Below are 26,195 nucleotides of genomic sequence, written 5' to 3' on the forward strand. Positions count from 1 at the left end.
CTGCAAAACCTAAGTTCACCTCAAAGCTAAGGGATTCCACTCCTCTGTGCCTCCGTCCCCGGGTTTATGAGACAAGTGCTTCTCCCTGCCCGCCTGGCGGGGCCACTGGCAGGTGAAATGAGGTCGTGGGTGACACGGAGCTCTGCGGTGCCAGGTGCCGTACTGAGAGCCGTGCGTCTATTCACTCAGTCTTCACAACAAGCCTCAGAGAAACACACTATCTCCATTTTACAGGCATCGAAACAGATGCACGGAGCAGGTGCCAGAAGACACACAGCTAGCAAGGCACAGAGGCAGGATCTGAAGGCAGGTTGTCAGGCTAGAGTCTGGGCCTAACCAGCTACACGCAACTGCCCCCGGAGCGGTATGTTAACGAGGACCACTGCACAAACTCAAGGGCAGTGTTATTATCCCAAGTGCTGCTGCCCCTCAGGCACACCTCAGGCACCACCCAGCCCTCTCTGAGCAGCCGCCTGGAAGCACAAGGCTGACCCTGTCCTGGGGTGCAGGTGCCAGAATTATTTAACCCGGCTCTGGGACTCAGGCTACCCCAGTAATCCCTCAGAAGCCCATGCTCCCTCCTGAAACCACCAACTGCCTCTGGCCCAGGGATCCAGGAGCTGCTGTCAAGGAGAGGGCTCCGGAGGTGGGAGGGAGCAAGGAGAGAGGCAAGGCCTGGCCAGAGCCTGAACATGGATGGGTCCTGCTCCCCGCTGGCCGGCATCGGATGGGCCTGGGCTCTTAGGAGTGAAGGGGGGCAGTGAGGAACCGCCCTGCCTCCCACGGGGAAGACAGCCTGATGTCTGGGCAAATCAGACGCCCCCTCCCAGGCCTTCTCAGGCCTTCACCTCCCCCTCCCAGCTCAATGACCTCCCTCCTTGCTTCCCAGCCCCACCCTCCCTGAAATCTCCAGCTGCCCTGGCTGATTTTATAAATGGCCCTGGCAGGCGGTGGGCACCTTGGATAATTGAATCAGCGCCCACGAGGCAGGAGGCAGGAGGCTGGTTAGCATCAAGGCTGAAAGGTGGTGGCAGCAACAGCTTGAGCGCAGCCATCAGGGAGGAGTCTGAGCGAGCAGAGAGGCCCAGGCAATCTGGGCCTGGGTTTATTCTGAGGCTCCAAGGTGGGAACTCACCAGGGGGCCCTGGCCGCCCACATCATAGCCTGGGTGGACTACAGGCCAACACACACACACACACACACACACACACATGCACACACACACAACATGCACACACCCTACTCCTACGCTCTGGGAAAAAGAACATACAAGGAAGGGGAGGCAAGAAAAGAAACAGGAAGAACGATGTAGCATGTTCGTGTGTGCACATGCAGTTACGCTAATCCGTGTACATATCTTTACACCACATCACCAGTTGTGATGCCATTCTTACCTGCCCTGATGTCACCTCTGCATAATAATTAGCAAATGAAAGCAGGCTCTAAGTGCTCCAACCCAGCAGAGCATCTCCTGGTATCAACAGCTGCCAAGAAGCAGTCTCTGGAGCCAAGGGAACTTTTCTCGGTAGAGCTGTCACCTGCTCTTCCATTGCCCTGTCCCCTTCGAGACCAGTCTGTTTCCTCCCCTAGGAAAGTGCCCCTTGACAACAGGCTGCCAGAGAAACACTTCCAAAAGGGCTGGACCTCTGTGTTTCTGTTTGTGGAGATTAATCCTTGAGGCTCACACCTGCATGAATCTATTCCCGCAGAGCCAGTCGGCTCCACGCTGGTGGAGGTGGGTCTATGCTGGTCCCCCAGCCCCCCAGCTCCAGGCTGGGCTGGTCCTTGGTGTTAGGGAACGATGCACGTGTCCCAGGAGATGGTGCGGTTAAGGTTGGACTGACACAGTTTTCTGCAGAAGGACCCCCCCGCCCGCCCAGTCACATCTTCTGAGAGGGCCCTTGCCGGCTGGGTCAGCATCCTCCAAGACAGGGCCAGGACTTTCATGACCTGTCCCACTTCCCTAAACGCTCCCCTCCCCTCCCCCCACCAGCCCTCCCTCCACCTTTCCCCAGCCCCAATCTACCACTTCCCCTTTCAAGCAAAACTAGCTTCAGAGGGAAGAACTCCCAAGTCCCTACATCTCAACGGGGAGGAGAGAGGAGAGGAGAGAAGCAATTTTCAGCTGAGGGTCCCACACCTCTCGGAGGCAGGGTCCACAGGTCTCCAAGCGGGATTCTGAGGATCTGAAGGGACAAGCTCTGCCATGCAGGTTCCTCAAATTATCCCTCTCTCTTTGCGGGCAGTAAACCTTGAAGTTCCCTCCTTCAGGGCCAAGACCCCATACCAGGCAGCTGCTAAGCCCCCAGTGGCCTTTCCTACAGGGTAACACTGCCCCCTGCTGGGCTGAGCTGGGATGTCCACCTCAAAGGGCTCTGAAGGAAATTAGAAAAGTGGGTATTCCTGCCTGAAAGTCCCCAGCTTCCCCCTCTGGTCTGGAGAGGGGAACGCCTGAAACCCTTGGAGGCATTAGGCCTCCCAGCCCCCCGTGTATCTGAGGCTGCGACTGGATGGCAGCAGCAGAGACAGCCCTTTGGCACAGACAAGAATCAGGGCTCCCGGCAGGCCTCCCCCTCCGTCTCCATCCTGCTCACCCATTGCCTCAAATTCCTCTAATAAGGGACAAAGGCACAGTGCAAGACAAGCCCCCGGGGAGGCTGGGCAGTCCGTGGCTCTCTGTCCGAGTTCCCTCCCGAGCTCTGGGGCTGCTGCTGGACCTCGTCTAGCTGGAGAGAGTAAAGCAATCTTAGCCTCAGACAGTCGAACTGAGCTCACCTTCTTCCCCAAACCTGAATCTCTCCAGAAACCCCATTTCTCCGTGTTCCACATCCGAGGTGACTCCAAGACCCACAGGCCCTCTCTCTACAGTGGCATGTGAATCCCCAGTCTTTCTGAATTTCTCCTCCCAATTCAGCCCAACCCACTCTACCCCCAGTGCTTTCTCCAAGGGCTGTCAGGGTCATTGCCGTTACACGCAGCTCTCGTGGGACTTTCTGCTCAGAAGCCTTGTCATTCCTCCTCCGCCTTTAATTAGGTACCAATTCCTCCAGGAGTCTGCCTTCCCAAGCTACTCTGAATGTAGAAGCCTTCCTGAGCATATGTGTGTCCCTGCCCCCACATCTCCACTCAGGTTCTTCTACCCAGGATGCTCTTTCCCCATCCCTTTAATCTTCATCGCGTCCCTTCCCACCCTGAAAATGCCACCTTTGACATGAAGCCTTTCTTGGTCCCCACCATAAACAGTTATCTCCTCTGACCCCCAGGGCCCCGAGTCACTTCTTGTGGCACTCTTGTCCCCCTTTCGTTATGGACATCTGTGCCCTCATCTCAGCTCCTTCTGGTTTTTTTTTTTTTTTTTTTTGAGGGGGGAGGTAATTAGGTTTGTTTATTTATTTTTAATGGTGGTGCTGGGGATTGAACCCAGGACCTCGTGCACACGAGCTATGCGCTCCCTCCTATATAAGCAGGTTTTGATGAGAAGAGTGCATGTAGGGCCTGGGCTGTGGGGAAATGAGATCCGAGGGCCAATGGGGAGCTTCAGAGCAGGAAGGGGTCCCAGTGCCTACATGGAGGAACCCCCTATTTTACAGAGGAAGGGGGCAAGTCTCAGGAAGGCAAGGGATTGAGTGGGATTAGTCTCATTTCTGGTGCCTAAGAGGCTCAGTAACAGCTAACTCTTGTCTATCTTCCAGTCCAGGTTTACACATACAAACAGCTTCCCCGCTATTTTTCTGGCACGGACTCCACCTTAACGAAGAGTCAGAGATGCTTGAACATCTTTCCCAGGGTGCCCTGACTTCTGCAGACCTCTGCCTCTGTGGACAGATGCTTGGGACCCAGAGCGGACCTTGCTGCTGGGAGAGGAGGGGTCAGGGGTGGCCAGTCAGAGCATTCACCCCAGCAGGGCTGTGCCTGTCCCATCCCCACTTCACACACTCATGCCATGCAAAAATATTTCAGAAATGTTTAATGCCACGGAGAAGTCCAAAACCTGCAGAAAGCTTCAGTCATCCTCCCGGGCTGTCCCCTGAAGGGGACATCAGCAGGCTGGTAGCCTGCACAAGCCAAGGAACCGGGGCCATGTGTGGCCATCTTTTTGTCCTCTTCCCCAAATGCCAGAGGTTCCCTTTAGGCTGGGGAAAGAAAGAAGAGGAAGTAGAAAAGGAGTAGGAGGAGAGTGGGTCTCCTCAGGGCACTGTTCCTGCTCAGGGATCATGACTCACGCAGCAGGCCCTGGGAGGGATCCTCAGACCAAACTGAGGCGGCCAAGCCTAGGGTTCTGGAAGGAGCAGAGAGAGGTTCCTGGGAGGCCGTGGCCAGGAGTCCCCAGCAGCAGCTAGAAGAGGAGGCCTCCTCCCTGGCCTCTAACCCTGGCCAGTGTGCACAGGACCACGCCAGCGCTGGCATTCAATGGGGTCCGCGTCTCCTCCACCCCTCATCACTTCGGGCCTTTCTTAAGTATGATGTTGTCATACTCAGTTCCCTGTGGCCAGCCAGAGGCAGAAAAGTCCTTCTCTGCTGTGTAGACATGCTGGAGGCCTCTGGGGTCCCCATCTGCTGTGGCCTGCCTCCTCCAGGCCTCACCCTGGGGCTCCTGTGGGCTGTCATACAGGGACAGGGTGGCCACCCCCTCAGGCTCGTCATATATGTGGTCAGGTCGTGGAGGCGGATGCTCCTCAATGCTGTCGTACAGAGGATCTGCCTGGGGCTGGGGAGGGACGACCAGGACGCCCCTCAAGCTCTTCCCCAGGTTCCGGGCCACCGCATCGAAGGGCACCGCATACTCCCCCTCCGGGCCCCGCTGCCGGGGGGCAGGCACCGGGATGGTGGGCGACGGTGGTGGCAGTGAGTCGTGGGGCCGGGCGTATGGGCTGTCTGGCCGGGGCAGCACCATGGGCGCCGGGGCTGGCTGGGTTTGGGGCCCAGGAGAGGCAGCCTTCTTCTGGGCAGAGATGGCCTCCTCCAGTGCCAGGAAGATCTCGTTGCCTTGCCGGGTTTCAAACTCAAAGTTGCCCTCCCCAGAGATGCAGCGCCGGCCAGCCTCGAAGGAAAAGGTTACCTGGGTCGAGGGGAAAGGAGATTACTGCCAGGCCACCAGGCGGGGCTGCTGCTCCTGGATCCAGCCCCCAACCACAAATCTGTCACCTCCAACTACCCTTCCAACCAGGAAATGCAAGTCCCCTCCCCAAGCGGCTTCCCCTCCCTCCCTCCATTTTTTTCTCACAAGCAAAGTCCTCGCTCATCTTCCTTCTTTCTCCATCCCATCCATCCGTGTATGAGCCTCCATGATGCCAGCCACCATCCCCCCTCTAACGTCCCCCTACCTCTTCCTTTCCTTTCCTTCCCCACCTCCACCACCGTCTCTCCTTCCCCTGGGTCCCTCCTCCTGCCCCTGGGCTGGGCTGTTTTCCTTCTGCAGGACTTCAGCCCGCCTTTTCTTCCTCCTCCCATTCTCTCTTCCTTTGAGGGCCCCTTCGCCCTCTCCCTGCCCGCTGCGGCCCCTGCTCACCTTGTCCCGCCCAAAGCGCCGCAGGAATCTGTAGGGCCACTCGTACAGCTGGGTGCCCGGCTCAGGGCCACCCCACAGCTCCAGGGCACTCTCCCCAGCCCGGAGCGTGTAGGCGCCCCGCAGCCGGCACCTCTCACTGGCTTCTGTGGGTCTCATGGTCACTGCAAACTTTTTGCAGGGGGCCACTGGGGAGGAGAAGGGAGAGGAAGAGGAAGAGGCAGTTAATGGGAAGCAGCTGGCCTGTCTCGACTCCACCCTGCTCTCAGTAAGCGTTCCAGGTCTCCAACAAAAGTGTTACCAATGACCCCATGACCCTGCAGCCTGCATCTTGAAGGCTGAGCTGCTCCACGCCAGGTCATACTCCCCCAGAGGCCAGGTACCTCCACCTCCTCCCCCAGGAGGCATCATGCCTGAGCCACATGCACCCTGAACTCGTGCCCACATCCTTCCTGCCCGTCGCCAGAGCCACGGCCTTGTCTTCTCCATCTCATCTCTCACCCCAACCCAGCCGCCTCCCCGATCCCTACTGCCACGGCTGCAGGTGCAGCCGACCCTGCCCTCCCAGCTCTCAGCCCACCCACACCCTGCTGATGCCATCTGGTGCCCTCCAGCGGGTGGAGCCTGGATGTCTCCCCTGCCCCCGTGTCCACCTGCGCCCCACACACACACACACACACACACACACCCAGAGAGCTAGACAGACTGCAAGAGGGGGACTGCCTTGTCAGCAAAAAGCTCCCTTGCTACAGGACACCTTAAATCCACAGAAAGAAGACCATTTTTTACAGACAATTGCTCAGGTCCCAACAAGGGAGCATTCAACAGCAGCGCCTTCACCTGGACCCCTGAGCCCAGCCCTTTCCCACCAGCAGGGCCTGGACCAGACCGCATGGGTCAAGGGTGAAGGGCTGACATTTAAGGCAGGCCAGCCTCCCCCACCTTGGGCCATGCCGGAAGCGATGCGGAGAGGCTGATAAGGGGGCTGGCCAGGGCCAGAGGCAACCACAAGGCAGGAAGACTCAGAGGCAGCCCCAGCCTACATCTCCTCCCCATCACGCCCTGGGGAGAGCACTCGGGGAGAAGAGGCAGGCCCCCCACCTCACCTGTGGTCCTGTTGCTGTACAATTCATTCTCCTCCATGCAGGGCCTGCCGCCCTTCCTCTGCGGCCCCGACAGCTCCTTCCTCTGGCCCTGGGGAGGAGGCCAGGGACTCACCACCACCACCAATTCCAAGCCCCCTCTCTGGCCCAGCTTCCTTTCAAAGCACACTCAGCCTGCTGCCCCATCTGCATTCTGAATTGGGACCCCTCTACCACCACCACCAAGGAACCACCTCCAGCATCCTGACCTCAGCTCTTAGAACACCTGCCCACAGCAAGCAGCCAGTGCCCCACGCCCTTTCTGCAGCCCCGGATGACTCACGGGGAAGGCCAGGAGGCAGATGGCCTGTATCCAGTCACCACGCTCTGCAGTGGGGGCCGCCAGCAGGTATAGGCGCTCTGTGGTCTCCAGGAAGAAGGCGCTGGTGTCCCGAGGGCTGCTGGCCTCCCCACCAGCCTCGGCCACCCGCAGGCAGTCACCGAGGCGGATCACCTTCCTCGGGGCCTCGCCCCGGCGTGGCTTCTCCGGGCCCTCCTGGAGTTCCAGCCGGGCCAGGGCGCAGCCTGACCCGCCATATAGCACAGCCCCGAATCGGCGCCATTTCTACCCCCAGGTGCGTGGCAGGTGGGGAGATGGAGAGATGGTGAGGGGGGGAGATGGAGGGGACAATCACAGGAGACCCAAGAAGGCAGAGAGCATAACAGAGGCCTTAGGAGTCAGAAAGTGTTGGAGATCCACCCCAAACATCCAAGAAAGAGGCCTGGGATGACACAGAGAGGACACCAAAGGCAAAAAGAGGCACAGCAGTGAGCCCCATGGAGGCGACTGCAGGGAGGCCTGGCAGGCCCAGCCCAGCAGCTCTGAGTCTAGAGGTGGAAAGGCTGTGCATCCTGAAGCCCAGAAGGGGTGGGGAGGGCACCCTGAGGGTCCAGACTGGGGCCCAGCCTTCTCGTACTGTGTGAGGCCCTAGAGAAGGACCTGTCTCCAGGAGCGTCAGCTCACCCTCTTAAACCTTCCCGCCTCATCCCCTACAAGTTGGGCCATGAGAGAGACAGAGAAGAACCCTGGGTCAGCTGAGGGAAAAAGGACTTCCTCATTCAAGGAGGCCAAGGGAAGGAGAAGGAAGTTGGACATGCTGGGGCCCTGGCTCCCAGAGACCCCAACTCGAGCTCAACACCAGCCACATGCACCTGGGGCAGAGGAGGGGGCAGGAAAGGAGGAAGGAACCTCTACCTCAATCCCAAATCATTGCTTCCGATGTTCCATTCCCTCCCAGGTGGCCCTGAGAGGAGTCACCACAGCGCAAGAAAGGCGAGAAACAGAGGGGAGCCCTCCTGTACCCGTCCCTCCTGGGGGAGCAGCTGTCAGCAGGGCAGTCTGCCGCCCAGGCTGGGAGGGGAGCGGTTGTCAAGGAAAGAACCCTCCCCAGCTTGTGCTCTGGGCCTAATGCGGCAGACAGCACGTCCCCACCATCCCATGAGGGTTGTGGAACATCCTGGGACCTCCTCTCCTCCCCAGGAGTTTCTAGCGGCTCCCCAGCCCCTCGGCCTGGCCCCCACCCAGCCGAGCTCTCCCTACCTTTCCAAAAGTCTGCTGCTGCTGAAGGTACAGGAAGCCCTGCTTCACCGCCGCGTCCCCCATCTTCCCACCATCCCGTGCCCCTGCGCCTCAGCCCGCTCCTTCCACTCCCGCCTTCTTTCTCTCCTCTCTGCCCTGTGTTCCCCCTTCTCTCAAGTTCATTTCCTCTCTGCCTAGAGTTTTCTGCACTATTCTAGTCTGCTCAATGACGACAGGCCGATAGGCCCTGTGGTTTCTTGCGCTCTGTGTGTGTGTGTGTGTGTGTGTGTGTTTCTTTTTGATGAGTGAGTTTCACGTTCAAGCTTCCTGCATTTTCAGTGAGTGAGAGAGAACTTCCAAAAAGCCAAACGCCAGTGCTTCAGTGAGCAACAGCTTAGGGACAGGGGCCGGCGCGGGGAGTCACCCACACAGAGTGGCTGACCCACAAGAACAGAGGCCCAGGAACAAAACTCGACAGTAAAACCGGTAGCCAGAGGCCCCCACGCTCAAGCTGGATGCTCAGCATGACGGAGCAAGCAGAGAACTTAGAAATCAAGCAGTCCAACTCCATCATTTGAAAAACGAGGAGGTCGGGGGGAGGGTGTAGCTCAGTGGCAGAGCGCTGGCTTAGCATGCACGGGGTCCTGGGTTCAATCCCCAGTCCCTCCGCCAAAATAAATAAATTAATAAACCTAATTACCCCCCCACCCCCACCCCCACCAAAAAAGCCCAAAACAAATGAAAACGAGGAGACTAACAGAAACAGACTCACAGACATAGAAAACAAACTCAAGGTTACCAGGGGGGAGGGATAAATTGGGAGTTGGGGATTTGCAGACACTAACTACTACATATAAAATAGATAAACAAGAAGGTCCTACTGTAGAGCACAGGGAACTATATTCACTACCCTGTAATGGCCTATAACGAAAAAGAAGATGGAAAGGAATATACATATGTATAACTGAATCAGTGTGCTGTACACCAATATTGTAAATTGACTATGCTTCAATTAAACAGAAAAAAAAATTTTTAATGAGGAGACAGGCTCATGAAGGTCTAAGGGCCACCAAACAGGAACCCAAGTCTCTCAACTCAGTAGGAGCTGAGCGCACACACCCAGCCCACTGGACACGTGAGCCTCACTGCTTTCACACACTCCGCTGCTACTGCTTCGCTCTGCGGGAGCCACTCCCTGCCCACCACCATGACACACACCTACACCACCTCCTTGAGGTTCTAGAGGCATGTACGTCCCCACGCTGAAGCACACTATGCTCCCTGAGCTCATCTCAAGCATCAGAGTTCACCTTCTTTCCAGCCTTTGTGAGAGTTATAAAGGCACTTGAGTTCCATCGGGAGATTATCTTCCTATGTTACAACAACAATCTGTTCTATTTAAAAAAAAGAAAGAAAGAAAAAGGCTTGAATAGTTATCAAAAGTGCTTCATAGTGACCAAAACTCCAGGCATACACTATCTCCAGCCACATTATCCATCCCTGGAAGAAGGAAGGGCAGGTATGAACACACCTGTTTGCAACTCTCCTGAGGTCACAGGGGCAGAGGAGGAAGTACCAGGACGCCTGGTCTTTAATTCAATGATCTTTTTATTGCTGCCTTCTAAGTGGAATCCGGACTCCATGCAAGAAGAGACATTGCTTTGGGGAACTCTAAACTCCCCAAAGAATATTTAATCTAGAGCCAGATGGTTTAGAGAAGCAATTTGATGGAGGCATGGCACAGAAATGTTGGGGGAACCAGAGAATTAGATCAGCACTCTTGGGGTAACCCCGTAATGCATGCTTATGTGAGGGAGCTGTTTCCTCTCCCACAGGGGTTCGGTTGCCTTGGAAAGGAGAGCAGAGCAGTGCCCCGCTCAGGCCTTCTGCTGGACATGCACCAAAACAGCTCTAAAAGATGAATGCTACAGCTCTGGGAGGAGAGGGCTGAGGCACGGAAAGCTCACCCACTCAGCCCTGCTACCTGGATTTGAACTGGTGGATCCAGAGACCAAGGGGGAACCAAGGATGCTGGTGTAGGGGAAAAAGGCTCCTTGGGAAGTGGTTAGGAGCATGGAAACGGGTGGCCTATTCCATCTCTCTAGTCCTGTAGGGGAGGCAGCGTTACCTGGGAGCTGCATGGTCTGTGGCCGACAGCTTCATCTCCTTATGGAGTGGGAAGAGAAGGGCTTGTAAGGTCATCCTGGGGGGGGGGGGGGTGCCTTTCAAACTTCAGTGTGCAGATCTTGTTAACAGTGCAGATTCTAATGCAGCAGGGCTGCAGCCAGACCTGAGATGCTGACGTCACCCTGGGGCGACCAGACCTGACTTTGAGTAGCAAGACAATAGAGGATGTCCCCCCGCCCCCCACCCGCCCCCCACCCGCCCACTCATGCTTTTCCTTAAGGTAAACTGGACACATTCCACTCAGAACCACAAGGGGGCACTCGAGCTTGACAGATTACTCAGAAACTATTTAAACCTGGAGGCCTGAGCCCCAGTGCTTCAGACACCCCCATGCCATCCTTTGCCTGTGGTAGCTGGAGAAGTTCTTTGCCCATGGCTATCGCCTGCAGCAGGAGTGAACTCAGAGCAACACCCACTTTTCCTGGCAGGACTTGTGGGAACCCCTCGATGGAAGTACTAACCCTACTACCTTCTGTCTGGCCACAGGCAAACCCTGTGAGCAGGGACCTAGAAAGCACAGCTCTAAAACACAGCAGACGGGCAGAGAACCTGAGGCCCTTGGGTCACCCAGGCACCACTGATGGGAAGAGAAAGCATCATAAAGGAAGGGGTCCCAGTGGTTTACACTGGGGCAGAAATGGGGGTAGGGGTGCCCCTGGGCTTCTCTTTGCTTTTATTGGAAAGGGATGCCCCACATCTCATTTGCACCTCAGTATAAGCCACCAGGATCCTTTCTTTCACAATGGTCTGTCTCAGCCAGAGTCAGGAACCATACAGATCCGGAGACCACAGCTCCAGGAAATTTGCAACTTTTTGTTAGTCTTCTCATCAGTGATTAGCAACTAAATCCTTAACACAAAAGGGCTTCTGAGTTTGTCTTTGGAGGTAAGAAAGGAAGGAACAGAAGTGACTGATTCCTTGGGCCGGCCTGGAGACTAGGTAACTCCCATATGATGGATAGGTGGGGGCAGCTACCCAAGGGGTAGCTCTGGGCACATAATAGGAAAGAAGGTATAAAACGGGCCAGGAGCTGCTGTGGGCCTAGGAAGGATGGAGGACTGAGCACAGAAATAAGTTAGCAGGGATTCATGAAAGATCCCATCCCTGCCTCCTCCCACTACAGTGGTTCCGGACTGCAGGGGAGGAAAGACAACCCCAGTCTCTTGGGTTTTATTCTTAGACCTCACACTTTCTCCACTAAGTGTATCACTTCTCCCAGTACTAAGAGAGAACCCAATACTCTGAGATGAAGGGCTTATAATGTAACATAATAACATAATAATTACGTTACTTAACATTGGCACAATACTTCAAATGCTTTATGTTCTCAAACGAGCCCCAATGTACCAGAAAATTAGACTGAGATAGGAGGAAATTAATTAACTCAAAAATTATTCTTTTGAGCATCTACTCTGTGCAGAGGTAGAAGAAACGGAGCATAAATAAGACATATAGAATCTGTTTTCAGTGTGGTTCCTTTCTAGTTGGAGACTCAGACAATGAAAACAATAAATATGCAACTAAATAGTTTGGGACTGACAGTGACCAGTGATGCAAGTATGACAGTGATGGGGTCAGGAGACAACTTTCAATAGAGCCATGAGAAAAGCCTCTCTGAGGAGATAACAACTGAACTAAGACATCGAAGGTAAGAGGGAACCAGCCACTTAAAGATCTGAGGGGAAAACATTCCAGGCGGACGTTCCTTCAAAGACCCCGAGGCAGGAACAGCTGGCGGTGAGAAACTGCAAGAAGGGCAGAATGGCCAGAGCATTGTGAGCTGGAGCGGACACAGGAGAGATGAGGTCAGATCACACAGCCTCTTAGGCTTAGCAAAGATTTGGAAGGTATTCTAAACGTAACGGGAGGCCACTTGAGGATTCTGAAGCAGGGGCATGAACAATCTGATCTATGATTTTAAAAGGATGTTCTGCCACTATATGGAACATGGATTATCAAGGGGCAAGACAGGAAGTAAGGAAACACGCTGGGAATCTATTATCAGAGCCCAGGAGAAATGGGATGGTGGCCTGGACCAGGGTTAGCAGTGGTGATGAAGAGGCGCCAGATTTGGGCATCTACTGGATAGAGATTTAATAGGACTTGCAGGTGGATTGGATACGGGGGACTGTTAAGACACAAGGAATCAAGGTAACTCCTGGGTGTTTAGTTTGCACAACTGAGTGAATGATGGTATTGTTTACTGAGCTGGGTGAGACAGAGGGAGAGAAATAGATATGGGGGAGGGCTGTTGGTGGGGGGTGGCTTGGGGTCTGTTATTTCTACCCTAAAGGCAAGCAGGGAATTGGAAGGCTGCCACTGCATTGTCACTCCACGAAGATACCAAGGAAGCACCTGACCCACCACCCCTGCTCTCTCCCCTCAGGGAGCTAACATCTGGATACCGAAAGGTTGTTGGAAAACAGAAACAGAAAAATCCCACATATCAGGGGCTAGGCTTGCCAGAAGCTACAGTCTAAAGCTCTGACTCCAAAGTCTTCTCTGAGAGAATCTAATTGGCAGAGCCTAACTTGCATACAGAACCCTAGCTGCAAGGAAGTCTGGGTAATGTAGTTTTTCGGTGCCCCACCTCAGCAAATCAGGAAGACACACTCCGAGGATGAAGGTAGAAATGAATGCTGAGCACAGTTTGCTCCATACACAACAGAAAGTGTGTATTATTCACTACTATCATCATTTCCATCGCATGTGGTGCCCCTAGTCAATACAGACTTCAAACAACCAATACTCTCAGCATCCAGCTAAAATCTAATCAGGGGGCCTTGACTGGAAGCCAGAGTGGAATCCAGTGGAAAACAGGAACCAGCATTATCTAACACAGACAATTCCTGGTGGGAAGGACTGGGACTGGCCTCAGCAGGCAGGGCCTTACCTGATCTGACCCAGAGCCCGGGGGTCCTAAAACCCCTTTCTCTCTCCCCACCACCACCTTTCCCAGCTTCTGACCCCTCTAAAGGAGGCAGCCTAGACGACTAGTTAAGCCAAGCTGCTGAGGGAGATCTGAACTGTGCCTTCTGCATGTTTCCATCATCACCACTATCTGGAGGCTATTTGCATGAACCTTTATTGCGGAGAAAGGGAGAGAAATGAAAACAAGGGGATCACTATTTGGGTTGCTGGTAAAACCCAGGATCAGAAAGCAATGGCTGTTGTCCACTGGAGCAGAAAGCCAGAAAGACACAAATTCGGCCGCCGCCGACAGTGGAAAGAATAATGCAGGCGTCCTAAGGTGGTCCTAAGGGGGTTGGGGCTGTGGCGCACCGGAAGGCCCCCCCGGAGTGTAGTGTTACAGCGGCGCGGAGGCAGCGGGGTCGGGGGGCGTCCCGGGAACGTCCTGAAGACACTCGGGAAGCGAGGCATCCGCCAGGTGCAGAGGTCTGGGTGGGGACAGGTCCCGGCCCCTCCAGGAGCCCTCACCAAGGCGAGGAGCGAAGGCAGCGCCAACTCCCGCTGCAGGATCTCCGCTGCCCATCGGAGCGAGCGCGGCCCCTTTAAAAACCATGTAAACAAAGCTTTGTTCCCCCGGCCCCCTCCCCTCGCGCCCCCCGGCCCGCTCCTTCCTCCACCCGCCCCCCGCGTCCCCGGGCCGCTGACGTTGCCGCGGCTTTACGCCGTCCCGACGGCGCTGCGCATTCTCCAACCGCGGCCCGGGCCGCCCGGGCCTGCGCAGCCGGGCGGCGCTACGCCGCGAGCGCAGCGCGACGATCCCCCAGCGCGCAGGCGCAGCGGCGACGGCGGCGGCGGCGGCGGCCCGGCCGAGGTGCGCGCTGGGGGGGAGGGGGGCCGGAGAGGAGCATGAATGGAGCAAAATGGCGGATCATGTGCAGGTGAGAGGAGCCGCGGGGGAGGGGGCGGCCGCGGAGAGTGGGGAACGGGGGCGCACGCGGCCCAAGGGGCTCGGGCAGGCTCGGGGCTCGCCGGGCCCGCGGCGCCGCCACTCGGGGCTCCGGAGCCGCCGCCCGTCCCGGAGCTCTGGGGCCTTTCCCGCCTCCCGGGCCGGGGGCCTCCTCCATCCCCTCCCACCCGGTCCCACGCCTCTCGCGCGGGGCTGGAGGTTTGGGGATCCGCGCCCCGGCGGGCACAGCCTACGTCGCTTATCAGTGACTGTCCTCTGGCTGGAGGGAGGCCTCCCGCAAGTCCTCAGTGCCCCCCAAGACGGAGGAGGGAGGGAGACCCTTGGCCGACTCTGTCCTGAGGGGGGGGCTGCCCCCTTGCACCCGCCAGCCCCAAACGAATAACAAAAAGAATACCTCGCACTGATAAACCTCGCTCGACCGAGTCCTTCCCGCCGCCTTCCTCTTCGCGCCCCCGAATCCAAGGGACCCCCCTCGGGCCTCCTTCCCCCTCCCACGGTTGCGCCCTTCACTCCCGCACTCCTGAGCACACAGCCTGCAGGGCCGAGCTCCCCAACCTCCAAAATGGGTGCTCAGGCCTGGGCCCGCCCTCCCTTCGGTCCCCCTATCCACAGTGAAGGAGTTGAGTGCCCACACCTCCTCTGAAACGCGGGGTGGAGGGGGTGTGTCTGAACTGAAAGATGCATCATTGGGTGCAGACGTTGCTCTGGAGGGTCCCGATCGGGCCCAAGAGCAGACCCGGGCGTGCTTTGGGCCCAGGCCACTTTTCTTAAAAGACATGGCACAGGCCCTCGGAAGGGACAACCCACAGCAAACCTCATAGTAGCTGGAGGAGTCAGGGTTCTCCCTTGCAAACTCGAGAAAGTTTTTCCTCCCTGTGCCTTAGATCTGATATTTTTATGATAGATATTGTAAATCACAAATCTGTTGTCAGAAACCTTCGGATGATTCTAGGTAAGAGCACAGGTTCTGTGTTGTGGAAAGTAAAGAAGTAGAGAGGATAAAAAGTGTCGCCTAATTTCGCATACTGTATAGTATCATTCCTCAAGTAAAAAGGATAATCTTATTCCTAACTTTATGCCTACCTATGTCCACAGGAAGGTGGAGTGGTGTGACTTCTGTCAGTTTCTTTGGGAGAGATGGGACTAAAGTTCTCAGGCCAGGAATCAGTAAATCTTTGGAATGTGAGGTTCAAGTTATCAGGACAGAATTATATCAGAAATTGCAACCACAGATGGAAGACCACAAGATTTGTTTTTTTTAAAGCCGGTATCATGGCCTAATTCAGAAGTAGCAGTAAAACTTGATACAAGGTGGTAATAATAATAATAATGGTGTAGCACCTTGAGTTTTATAGCAGCCATTTCTAAGAAGCGTGAAGGATTTTTATGTGATTTTTTTTTTTTCCAATTCTTCCATCCTAAAAAAGTAGATAGGCAAGAATTACTTCTGTCATTTTGAAGAAGCAAATCAAAGCACAGAACTGGTATGAAATTTGCTTTGGGTAAGGTAAAGTGGATCAGAGGCTTTTGACTTTGGGTCCCGTGCTCTTATCTACTGAAGGAGAAAAAAAATAGTGTCCATGTGCATTCCAGAACATAGTTTGAACAGATAGCCTTTCTGAATGATGCTTTGGAAGGCAGAGGAAGTCCCCATGTACTTTTATGAATATACATCTGTTTTATCTCCTGCAGAGAAGTATCTCTTAATGTGATGTCTTCCACATTTTGAACCAAAAGGTTGTCATTCCGCACCAAAGGAAAGTCATGGTGGGTGAAAGCAATCTTCATAGCATTTTTGTCTCAGAGGAGGATCTGCCTTATTTTTAGAAAGGTGATGTATTTCTCCCACCCAAAAAAAAAAAAATCTACCAAAGTAAGAATTTATTTACTTTTAAAAGCAAAGTGGATTATGCCAGTCCAGTATTTTGTTTGACTTTTGAGAGTTGTAGGGTGTTACTCTCTAAATGAGTGGTCTTTATAACAGCAGGGTGAGTTTGTGAGAGAATTTTTTTTCTGTTTAAATAGAATGGAGTGTATTGCTTTTCTTTGTTAGACTAAAGTATTTTTAGTATTGGATGTTCGGAGACTTTATTGTAGTAGAAAATCTCCCCAAGAAAAGATAAACTCTCCCCTGTGTGGAATGAGTGAATAAATGAATAGATTGAGGACAAATCTGAGTGTGTTGAGGGGGAATACTTTTCTGAAAACACTTCTGGAACATGAAGTTTAAAAAGGGGTCTATTAAAAAAAAGGAGTCTTATCACAGATTCAAGACAGTGGTTATTTGAAAGTTTCATATGTAGTACTAAATAGTTGAGTCATTATGTATCTCATACTTTTCTGAACCACCAGGGTGAGCAGTTTTTTTTCTATTGACACTAAGCGTCATATGATTCTCCAGCTGGAGTCCTGAGCATCTCTTCTGATAAGTGTTTAATGGAAGTCACAAATCGGTAGTAATGGAAAAATTATAATATTTGGCTTGTCTTTTAGCTCTGTGGGTATCATAGACAAGCCTTTTTCAAAGAGAGGCTTGTAAGAAACTCCTTGTTGTGATGAGTGTCTAATTCTTGGTCTTAGGTGACCTTATCTAACGCCCACCATGGAGGCAGTGATTGACGGTGAAAAAAAAAAAACTCATTTGTATTTATCTTCATAAAATGAATGCTCCTCCTTCTTTTTTTTTTTTTAATCTAAAGTTAGATGAAGATAATGAGGATTCAGTATTTTCACTTACTGGCTAGTTATTGCAAAGAAATGAAGATGACTCTTAGTGTACAGTGGTAATGAAAAAAAATTAAGAAGGATCAGATGTTAGCTTTAATAGTGCTAGCTGGTATTCACGATCTTGAGAGGAAAAGGAAAATATATACTATCATTATATATTAAGTAGATTGCTTAATATATAAGTATATGTAACTATTAAGTTAAAATTATTAATATAAATAGTAACATAAATGAAGGATAATTCTGGGTTTTTGTTGGATTTATTATGTTATGCTGGGCCTTACAGAGATTCTTAAAGTACTATTTACTGGGCTCTGCATTATGACGATGTAATAACAGAAAATACTGTTTTCAGATAGTGATATTTGTTTAAATATTGACCACCAGTGTAATTCTAGGGAGTCAAAGAATCATTAAAACTGGTAGGTTAAATTTTAACAGAATGCAGAAGTTTATCCTGATTATAGCAAAAGATAGTTGTCAAATTTAACTTTTAAAAATATGCAAGGAAACATGAGAAGAAGACCTATAGGTGGTTCATTTTGCAAAGAGAATTCTGTACAACTTTTGAGAATTTTAAATGGGAAAAAAAAACCCAGTTCTGTAACTTTTTTTCTGTTAAGCGAATACAGTAAGGCTTAGTGTGGACAAGGCCCTTTGCTGCTGTGCTGGGCACTGCAGAGGACTCGGAGCTGAGAAAGATACTGGAGCCAGACTGCTGAAGTGTCAGATTCTGATGTGCTCCTCAGGCAGGCTTCAGAAGTACAAACAGATACAAGAACTAAGACACTGATTTCAAAACATGCTACACTTGTGTCAGATGATACTGGGATGGCTACATCCCCTCACCCCATCTACCTCTTCTGTGGACTGCTACAAATACTACGTCTGTATTTTAAAATAACGTATTTATAGGTACTTGATAATTCTGATTTAGTTTACTTCCTCTTGTGAGAAAAGCCTTCAGAAAAATTAAGGTTGTGTATATGCATGTGGTATCATTAACACTCATTCAATAAAACAAAATATATTACTGTAATGGAATCTCTGCTTTAGATGGAGGTAGGAGAAAAGAGCATAAGAAGACCCCTGTTCTGTGTCTTACAGATAAATTTACTTCCATTTGGTCCAGAAATTGATGTTCATAACCACCAGCTGTATTTTCTTTTTTCTTGGTTGGGTTTCGAAAGCAATATTGTACCACAACCTTCCAAGAAGGGAAAGTTGCCAATTTAAACTGATAAGCTAATGTCTCCGTAGGTACAGCTAACCGAGGCTACTCTGCTCACTCAAAATATGTAAGGAAGATAGTATTCAGACATTGCATCATTTTTATTTTAAACACCAAACATATATTATCTCATAGATTTTCTCAGAGTCAGGGATCTGGGAGTGGCTTAACTAGAGGGTTCTGGTTCAGGGTCTCTGTTTGCCCGCAAACTGTCAGCTGGGGCTGCAGTCAGTCTCAAGGCTTGACTGAGGATGGAGAGCCTGTCTCCAGGCTCATCTGTTGGGAGGCCTTGGTTGGTTACTTGCCGGCTGTTGGACTGGGGGCCGCAGTGCCTCACTGGCTGTTGTCTGCAGGTTTCAGCTCTTCACTATATGGACCTTTACTAGTTCATAATTTTTTTTAATTGAAGTATATTTGATGTCCTGGTATATGATTTTTAAGAGCTTCTTTTCTACATTATGTAATGATGTCTGCTGAGTATAAGTGACCCATCTTGTTACTGTTTTTTTTTTAAACCTCTTATTGAAATATACCCTTAGATACAAAAATCATAGCTGTTCAGCTTGATGAATTTTCACAAGGCGAGCACTCTTTTGTAACCAGCACCCAAATCCACAATACTTTCAGAGCCTCAGAAGCCCTTCTGATGCGCCCCCCCCCCCCCCCCCCCCCCCCGTCAATAACATCCTTCCTCCTAAGGATGACTACTAGCCTGCCGTTTGATTTTTAAATGTCCTTGTAGAAACCCAGCTGAGCAGGGCGCGTCCATGAGAGCTTGAACTTTAAAGCCAGGGGGGAGGAGCAGTATAGAGCAGTGGTTCTTCAGCATTTGCGGGAGTTGGTTTGTTTTGGGGTGTTTTTTTTTTATTTATTTAATTTTTTTTTTTTAAGTGTAACGGAAGCTGTGTGCTCTCTAGGGAGGAAATATATACCTACATAAAAATTTGCCTACAGTTTCAGGCCATTCATGAACTTCAGAACTAGAGTTTAAAGTTATATTCCTTCTTAGATGAAATGTTTACCGCATTTTCTTTAGAAACTGATTTACCAGTCTTTCTCTTTTGACTTACGTGAAAAGCTAGTTCATTATGACAGTATGTGTTCTTGGACAGTTACATGCAGGCTGAATTTTAAAATATTGAATTTTTGAGGATGATTAAAAACAATTAATGATTATTAAGCATCTAATATCCTGTTCTTAGACACATACAAGATGCGACATCCTATTTTCAGGGGCCTTGCGTGTTAATTGGAGAGATGATGACGAGCCTGGGTTGAGTTGTGAATTTGTGATGAGACATTGTTTTTGTCAACATGTCCCTGAATGAAGGTGCTGTTGCTCCCATTACCTTTTTTTCCCCATTCCAATACATCTGAGCTCACGCCTGACATTTGTAGTGACTCACAATGGCAGGGAATTCTCAATGGAATGAGGTCATATCAGGATCTTGGGGAAAGGAGGGGAATTATCAAAAATTGAGTCTCAAGTATGTCTAATATTTGCATCCCTGACTCTTCATTCCCTTCATATAAGTTCATGTGCATGCACACAAAGATACACCCACACACACACACACACACACAAACACTGCTGCTACCATAAATGGGAAGGACGTGTTTGAGAGAAGGCACAATGGAAACCTCATGCTAGCATTTATTGGACTTCTAGCTGCTTGCCATTTTACACAATCTCTAATGCTCACAGTAACTCTAAAAGCTCGGTATTATAGAGGTAATAGTAATACACTGTTCCTTGAAATAGGCAGAGGAAAGGACCTGGTGTCTCTGGAGGACAGGAGAACTGTTAGAAAATTTATGTGATGATTGTGTGGTGGTTATTGTACAACTTACTGGTGTGGGACCTTGGTTGGGGGTAGCGACAGAGAGGTACCAACATTTATGGAACATCTGTTATGTTCCAGGCACCATGCTAAGTCATTTAATTGGGCAACTCATTTAGTCTCCTTGAACCTCGATTAGGTGATCTGTTAATCCCTTACACTGTTAACATTCTGGCTGGGATTTCCAATTGTCAGCCTTGCCATTCTCTCCCAGATAAACACCATGTTCTCGATTCATATGGACCTTACTGTAAATTTTCCTGAAATATTTATGCTCATACTAATATTTCCACTTCATCTCTCTTAAATACACCTTCCTCTACCCCACCTCCCAATTTCTTAACTCCCAGTTTTGGGGGTTTTTTTAGGAACTGATAGCCCGTAGCTCTTCTCACAGATTGAGCTCTGCTATCACCGCAATAATAAGTGAAGAGCTCTCTTAGACAACAAGCAGTGAAAGATGTTTTCTTTTCTCTTCTTTTCTTTTCTCTTTTTAATGGAGGTGCTGGGGATTGAACCCAGGATCTCGTGCATGCCAAATGCACGCTTTACCACTGAGCTGTTACCCTCCCCCCAAAACATTTTCTGTGGCACAAGAAGTTTACATTATTAGTCAGATATTGATGCTTGTAGACTGAAAAATAATTCTCACATAAAAGTCCCTAGGTTTAAGCCTCTCTTAGAGAAAAATTAGATGAAAAACTCAAAATGCTCTCCTGTAAATATGTCTGAAAACAATTAGATTAATAAAATATCCTTTGTACTACATCAGGAAGTTGCAATCCTGTAGCTGTGGTGGCCTTTTGATTTTTAAGTATATGAATGTATGTTGGACACAAAGGCTCATCTCTTTGCTATTTTGGATGATAAGAAATTACAATATATGAAGGGTTATAGTCTCAGAAAGAACTGAGAGTCATGCTGGACATATGCCTTATGATTTGGTTAAAAGGGGGTGTATTTAAGGCCAGAAATAGGAAAAGCAGTTTTTAAAATGAGTTTTTCCAATTCTGTTTAGAATTGTTTGCAGAGTTTTGAAAGCATGTGTTTGGCAAATCATTTCAAAGCTCAATTTTTTTTAACCAAGTCACCTCCACTGATTCCTGAATTTAGGATTTTATTTCTCTCTTCCGAAAGGACATTGTCTAAAGTCAAGCATGAAACTTAATTTGACTCTAGGAACCTGTAATAGTCTCTGAAAAGAATCTGGGAACTCATGTGTGTATTTCACACATCTGTACTCAGTCGGAAAAAAACAACCCTTCCCAATTTTGCCCAATATATAGTGACAAATTATTTAAAATGCTATTTACTTTGTGTTAGAAGGTGATTTTTTTTTCATTAATTTGTCATTCACCCATCTGACAGGTCCCTGTAAGATCTTATCAAAAAACTAGTCTAGTATTTTAAAAGAATGAATAAAACTTACTAGAAAATGGGACCTTATTTTCTTTAGTCTTAATATTTTGAGTTGATAATGTTGTTCCAGAGTTGAGCAGGTTTCTTCAAGCCTTTATAAGACCCATAACAAAATGTTTTTAAACAAATTGAATCTGCACAACAGAGTTGTTTGTTTGTTTTGTTTTGTTTTAGTAAGGACAGTATCCCAAAGGGGTTACAAATGAAAACTTGTTTTAATATAAAGGATTATTTACTAATTCTTGGAATCCTGCATTTTAATCTAACTTAAAATACATGTTCCAAACAGGAAGATCAGAATGTTGTGAACAGGAAAGGTTTTCAGTTCACAGAATTCTTAAAACCTGTCCATTCAAAGCTCTTTAAGTTGGGTTATATTAATGTGCTTTACGGGTCCCATCAGCAGTGATTATGTGAGACTTGAGACTAACTTAGCTATCCCCCCTTACTCATCTCCTCAGATTTAAACAGCACTTATGAAAGTGAGTATATCAGTTCATAGAGATTGTATGGGTAAATCTGATGCCAGTGGAATCAGATCATCTTTGTACAGTAAATAGCATCCATTTAAAGTATACAAATTGACAGGTATATACCAGTGACTCCTTCACCACAATCAAAATACAGAATGTTTCCTCCTAACTGCAGGCTACCCCTCCCTCAACCCTCAGCCCCAGACACCCCTGATCTGCTTTCTGTCACTGTAAGTTAGTTTGTATTTCCTGGAATTTTATATAATGCACTTACTGGGTACTCTTTTGTCTTTGACTTCTTTCACTCAGCAGTGGTTTTTGAGATTCATTCAGGTTGTTGCATAGTATCAGTAGCTGGTCACTTTTTATTGCTGAATAGTGTTCCATGGTATGAGTGTACCACATTTTATTCATCATTCACCCCTTGTGGGGGGGAGGGCGGCACTGGTATTGGGGCTGTTTCCAGTTTTTAGTCACTGTGAGTAAAGGGACTATAAATATTCACATGGAAATCTTTGTGTGGGCGTAAGTACTCTTTTCTCTTGAGTTAAGTACTTATGGCAGAATAGCTGGGTCCTATGATATGTTTAACTTTTTGAAGAAACTCTCAATTTTCCAGTGATTGTGCCATCTTGTTTCCTCCTCAGCAGTGTGTAATAGTTCCGAGGGCTCCGTATCTTCACCAGCCTCTACTATTGCCGCTCTCGTGGTATCTCACTGTGGTTTTATTGGGCGTTTCCTTGATAACTAACAGTGTGGAGTACCTCTTTCTGTGCTCGCTGACCTTTCCTGTGTCTCAGAGGTTTGCAAACCAGGCTAGTGGTTTGGCCCCACAGCTTGCTTTTGTATGATCTGAAAACTGAGAAGTTTTTACATTTTTAAATGGTTGAAAAAATCTAAAAGAATAATATTCCATGACACATGTTAATTACATGAAATTCTAGTTTCAGTGTTGATAAATAAGAGTTTTATTGGAACACAGCCACGTGAGCCCGTTTACACACTGTCTGCGACTGTTCTGTGAAGCCGTGGCAGAGCTGAATAGTTACAGCCTGCTGGCTCACAGAGCCTAAAATATTTACTGTCCGGCCTTCTACAGAAAAAGTTTGCAGACTCCTGAGGGTATGTCCCCTCAGATCTGTTGCCTGACTTCTGGGCGGAGGAAGGGCTAGCCCAGTATGGTTCTAAGCTAAGCCCAGTTGGACAGAAACCAGATCAGACTGGATACATTTTGTTGACTGGCATTTCTGCTGCACTGTCCGAAATGGTAACCACTAGCCTCATGCCACATGCTATTTTAATTTAGAGTAAATTGATTTAAATTAAGTTAAAAATTAAGTTCTTCAGTCAGCTGACCGCATTTCAGGTGCCCGATAGTCACATCATGACCACCATATACGGATATAACATCTTTCCACTATCATGGAAATTTCTGTTGGACAGCACTGCTCTAGAATAAGAGAAACGCCACAGAACCAAAGGTGTTGGGTGCAGAAATAGAACGTAGGTTTTATAGAATTGCTTTCCTGGGTGCCTATAAAAATCAGCTAAATCCTCATTCTCCTGGGTGTGTGAATGCAAGTAGATATATTAAGTAGTTTATTTAAAATTACTTACTGTCCATTCTATGAGCCTATGATGTGTTTGTTCTCTTAACCAGGGGAGTGAGAGGGGACAGTCAACTCTTAAAAGAAATTAGAATTTTACTGATAGTAAATAGTGTTTTAGGGACTTTAAAAAAGTACCCTAAATGTATTCTCCCCCAAAGCACTTTGCAAAAACAGTCCTTCTAAAATTCCCATGTGTATGTAACTGTTTTACAGGTAAGAACAGAAGGAGAATATTGAAGAAGTTATTAAGCCATAAGATTGCTTATTCCAGGAGCTAAGTCTTGATATACCAACAATTCTGTTTTCCCTTCAGCTACTAATTTTAAAATATTATTGACCTTAAAGTTCTTCATAATTATAACATTAGCTTTGAAAATAACCCAGAAATATTCTAAATTAAAATGGTTGAGGTGGCCTATTTTAAGATTGTATTTAAAGGCTTTCCTTCATCTCAGCAAAAACTTTTTTGTGATTCAACTCTTGGGAGTAGGCATAACTGATTCTAAATAATGAAGTGGCAGTCAAATATAAAATAGTCATCCTACTCTTTGGCAAAAGAAAAAATTTGTAATTACTGTAGTGAATGCATTATTTTGTTCTTTAACATAAATTGATGTGTTTTGTAAGTTTTTGGTGATTGATTAGTCATGTCAGTATAATCTACCCTAGAAATAAACGTTTTACTGAAGTAAGAAATCCAGTACCCCAGCCAACACTGAGAAAGCGGCACTTGGGTGTTGCAGTGATGTTCTTGTATTCGGAAATAAGGAGGTATGTAACGGGTGACGTGTGGCGTCAGTGCCCAAGGACTTGGATAGGCAGAAATATATACCAGTAGGACTACAGAGTGATACATGCAGTGTGATACGTGTGTGCAGAGAGCGTAATGAGACGTGAGTGTCAGTCCTCCCTTGGAGAGCCAGGAAAGGCTTCTTAAAGTGGGAATGCTTAAGCGACATCTAAAAAGACGTGGTGTCCTCCAGGTTGATAAGTGCATTCCGGGCACAGAGAATACCATAAGCAAAGCTATATATGTTCATGGAACATTCCAAGAAAGTAAAAGCAATTAAATACTGCGGCTGTGTAGGAGATAAAGAAGAGCAAGGTGGTAAAGGAGGCTAGTGGTAGAAGGGACCAGAACCTAAAGAGCCTGTTAACATCTTAATAAGGAGTTTGGAAAGTAGATGTGTAGTTGAAGGTTTTTAAGTAGAAATGACAGAAGAATCGCATCACTGTGGTGATGGTATAGAACATTGACTGGACATGGATGAAGTGGAAGACGAGGCGGTAGTCTGTGCAAGGAATAATTGGGACTTGAACTAAGGTAATTTAGCTGTGAGCATGGAGGATGGAAGACTGATGTGAAGGAGGCTGTACTGTGGGGCTTCGTTGACAGTTGAATGTGTAAAGTGAGAAGGCAGGCCCCCACATTTCTAGGCAGCTAAGTTGAGAGTGATTGAATAAACAGGGTGTTGGAAAAGATTGCAAGGTCAGTCAGATTTTGAGGTGCTGGTAAACACTTGAGTGGAGATATCCAGTAGGCATTTGTTTACCTGTTAACCGACTTGGGTTGGAACTTACCTTTTCATAGTGAAAGTCCAATTCAGTCGCCTTCAGATGTTGTAAGTACGTAAAATGTTAGCTGCTTACAATATACACCTGTCATATTTCTTAAGTCTTACAGCAACTGTAAAACTTGAGTGAATCTCTGATATTTTATTCTGGTTTATTTGCTGAAACAGCCTTAGATCGTGTTACCGGCGGCAGGAGTGATGCCCTTCTGACAGTCGGCAGTGAAATTGGCATGCGTGTAATGCAAAAAAGAGGTCCTGTTTGAAGGAGTTCGCGTAAACCTTACAATGTTGACAACTCTGGCCATCAGTACCTCTTGAATACCTTTATTGTTAAGGCAATGAAAACTAACATCTGCTTGAACTTGAACTAAATCTACACCCTTGGTCTGTTTTGTCTCCCCATCCCATTTTTAACTTTTGGAAAACCAGATTAGTTTTTCTTTATCCTCCATCGTAACTAGTGTTTAAGGGGTATATCCAGAATAGACTTCTTATTTTAAAACTCCTGTTTCTTCTACTGGAGGATTCTTCTAAATCTTCTGTTTCGCAATCTGCCTGGTCTTCCTTATTTGCTGACTCGACCAGTTCTTGGAAAACATTTTTCATAAATCATATAATAGTGTAAACTTCAAAGGCAAATTGATATTTTTACAAAACTGTTAAGGGGAAAAGCGATTTAGAATTCCAGAGAATCAGAACACCAACATGTATAGGGCATGTATGCCAAAACTTCTTAAGAGACTTTTACTTAAATTCTTTTTTCACTTTTTTTGTCAGAGGATAAATTGGAACTCTAAATTCCTTCTTCTCTGAATCAGAGTTCAGGGTTCCAAGAATAAGTATTTGTGATTACCTTTATCTTATTTCTTTTAATGTTCTGTTTTGAGTTTCTTGAGCTTTTTTTTACTGAGTCTTCTGAAGGAGTACATGCAGTGTTCAGGGTTTTCTCATGGGAAAAGAGATAAGGAGAGCTGAGAAGCTTTCTTCTGAATTTTTAGACCAGTAAAAAAACTCTGTTCTCTTTTATGCCTTAAATCTTCTTTCATTCTTACTAACAAACTTTTAAACATTTATTAACAGTAGTTGGAC

General features: G+C 48.5%; 1 protein-coding gene and 1 long non-coding RNA gene across 3 annotated transcripts; both read right to left on the reverse strand.

Moving 5' to 3' along the window:
- Positions 1-3,950: 3,950 nt before the first annotated feature.
- Positions 3,951-8,725, reverse strand: DOK2 (docking protein 2). Of its 2 annotated transcripts, XM_010996309.3 has the most exons (5): positions 8,189-8,725; positions 6,932-7,213; positions 6,613-6,700; positions 5,510-5,694; positions 3,951-5,059 (listed from the first exon to the last, which is right to left on the reverse strand). In XM_010996309.3, exons 1-5 carry the CDS (start codon positions 8,249-8,251, stop codon positions 4,439-4,441), a joined length of 1,239 nt encoding a protein of 412 aa, XP_010994611.2. In that variant the 5' UTR covers positions 8,252-8,725; the 3' UTR covers positions 3,951-4,438. The 2 variants fall into 2 exon arrangements, with proteins under 2 accessions (XP_010994611.2, XP_031298126.1); XM_031442266.2 differs by lacking the exons at positions 6,613-6,700; positions 8,189-8,725 and having other exon boundaries at positions 6,932-7,068.
- A 4,691-nt stretch (positions 8,726-13,416) lies between these two features.
- LOC135320050 (uncharacterized) lies at positions 13,417-14,864 on the reverse strand. Its single transcript, XR_010379191.1, has 2 exons — positions 14,626-14,864; positions 13,417-13,864 (listed from the first exon to the last, which is right to left on the reverse strand). It is a non-coding gene; the product is annotated as an uncharacterized LOC135320050 (long non-coding RNA).
- Positions 14,865-26,195: the final 11,331 nt, after the last annotated feature.

This window comes from Camelus dromedarius, chromosome 36 (genome assembly GCF_036321535.1).
Source record: "Camelus dromedarius isolate mCamDro1 chromosome 36, mCamDro1.pat, whole genome shotgun sequence".
Taxonomy (NCBI): domain Eukaryota; kingdom Metazoa; phylum Chordata; class Mammalia; order Artiodactyla; family Camelidae; genus Camelus; species Camelus dromedarius.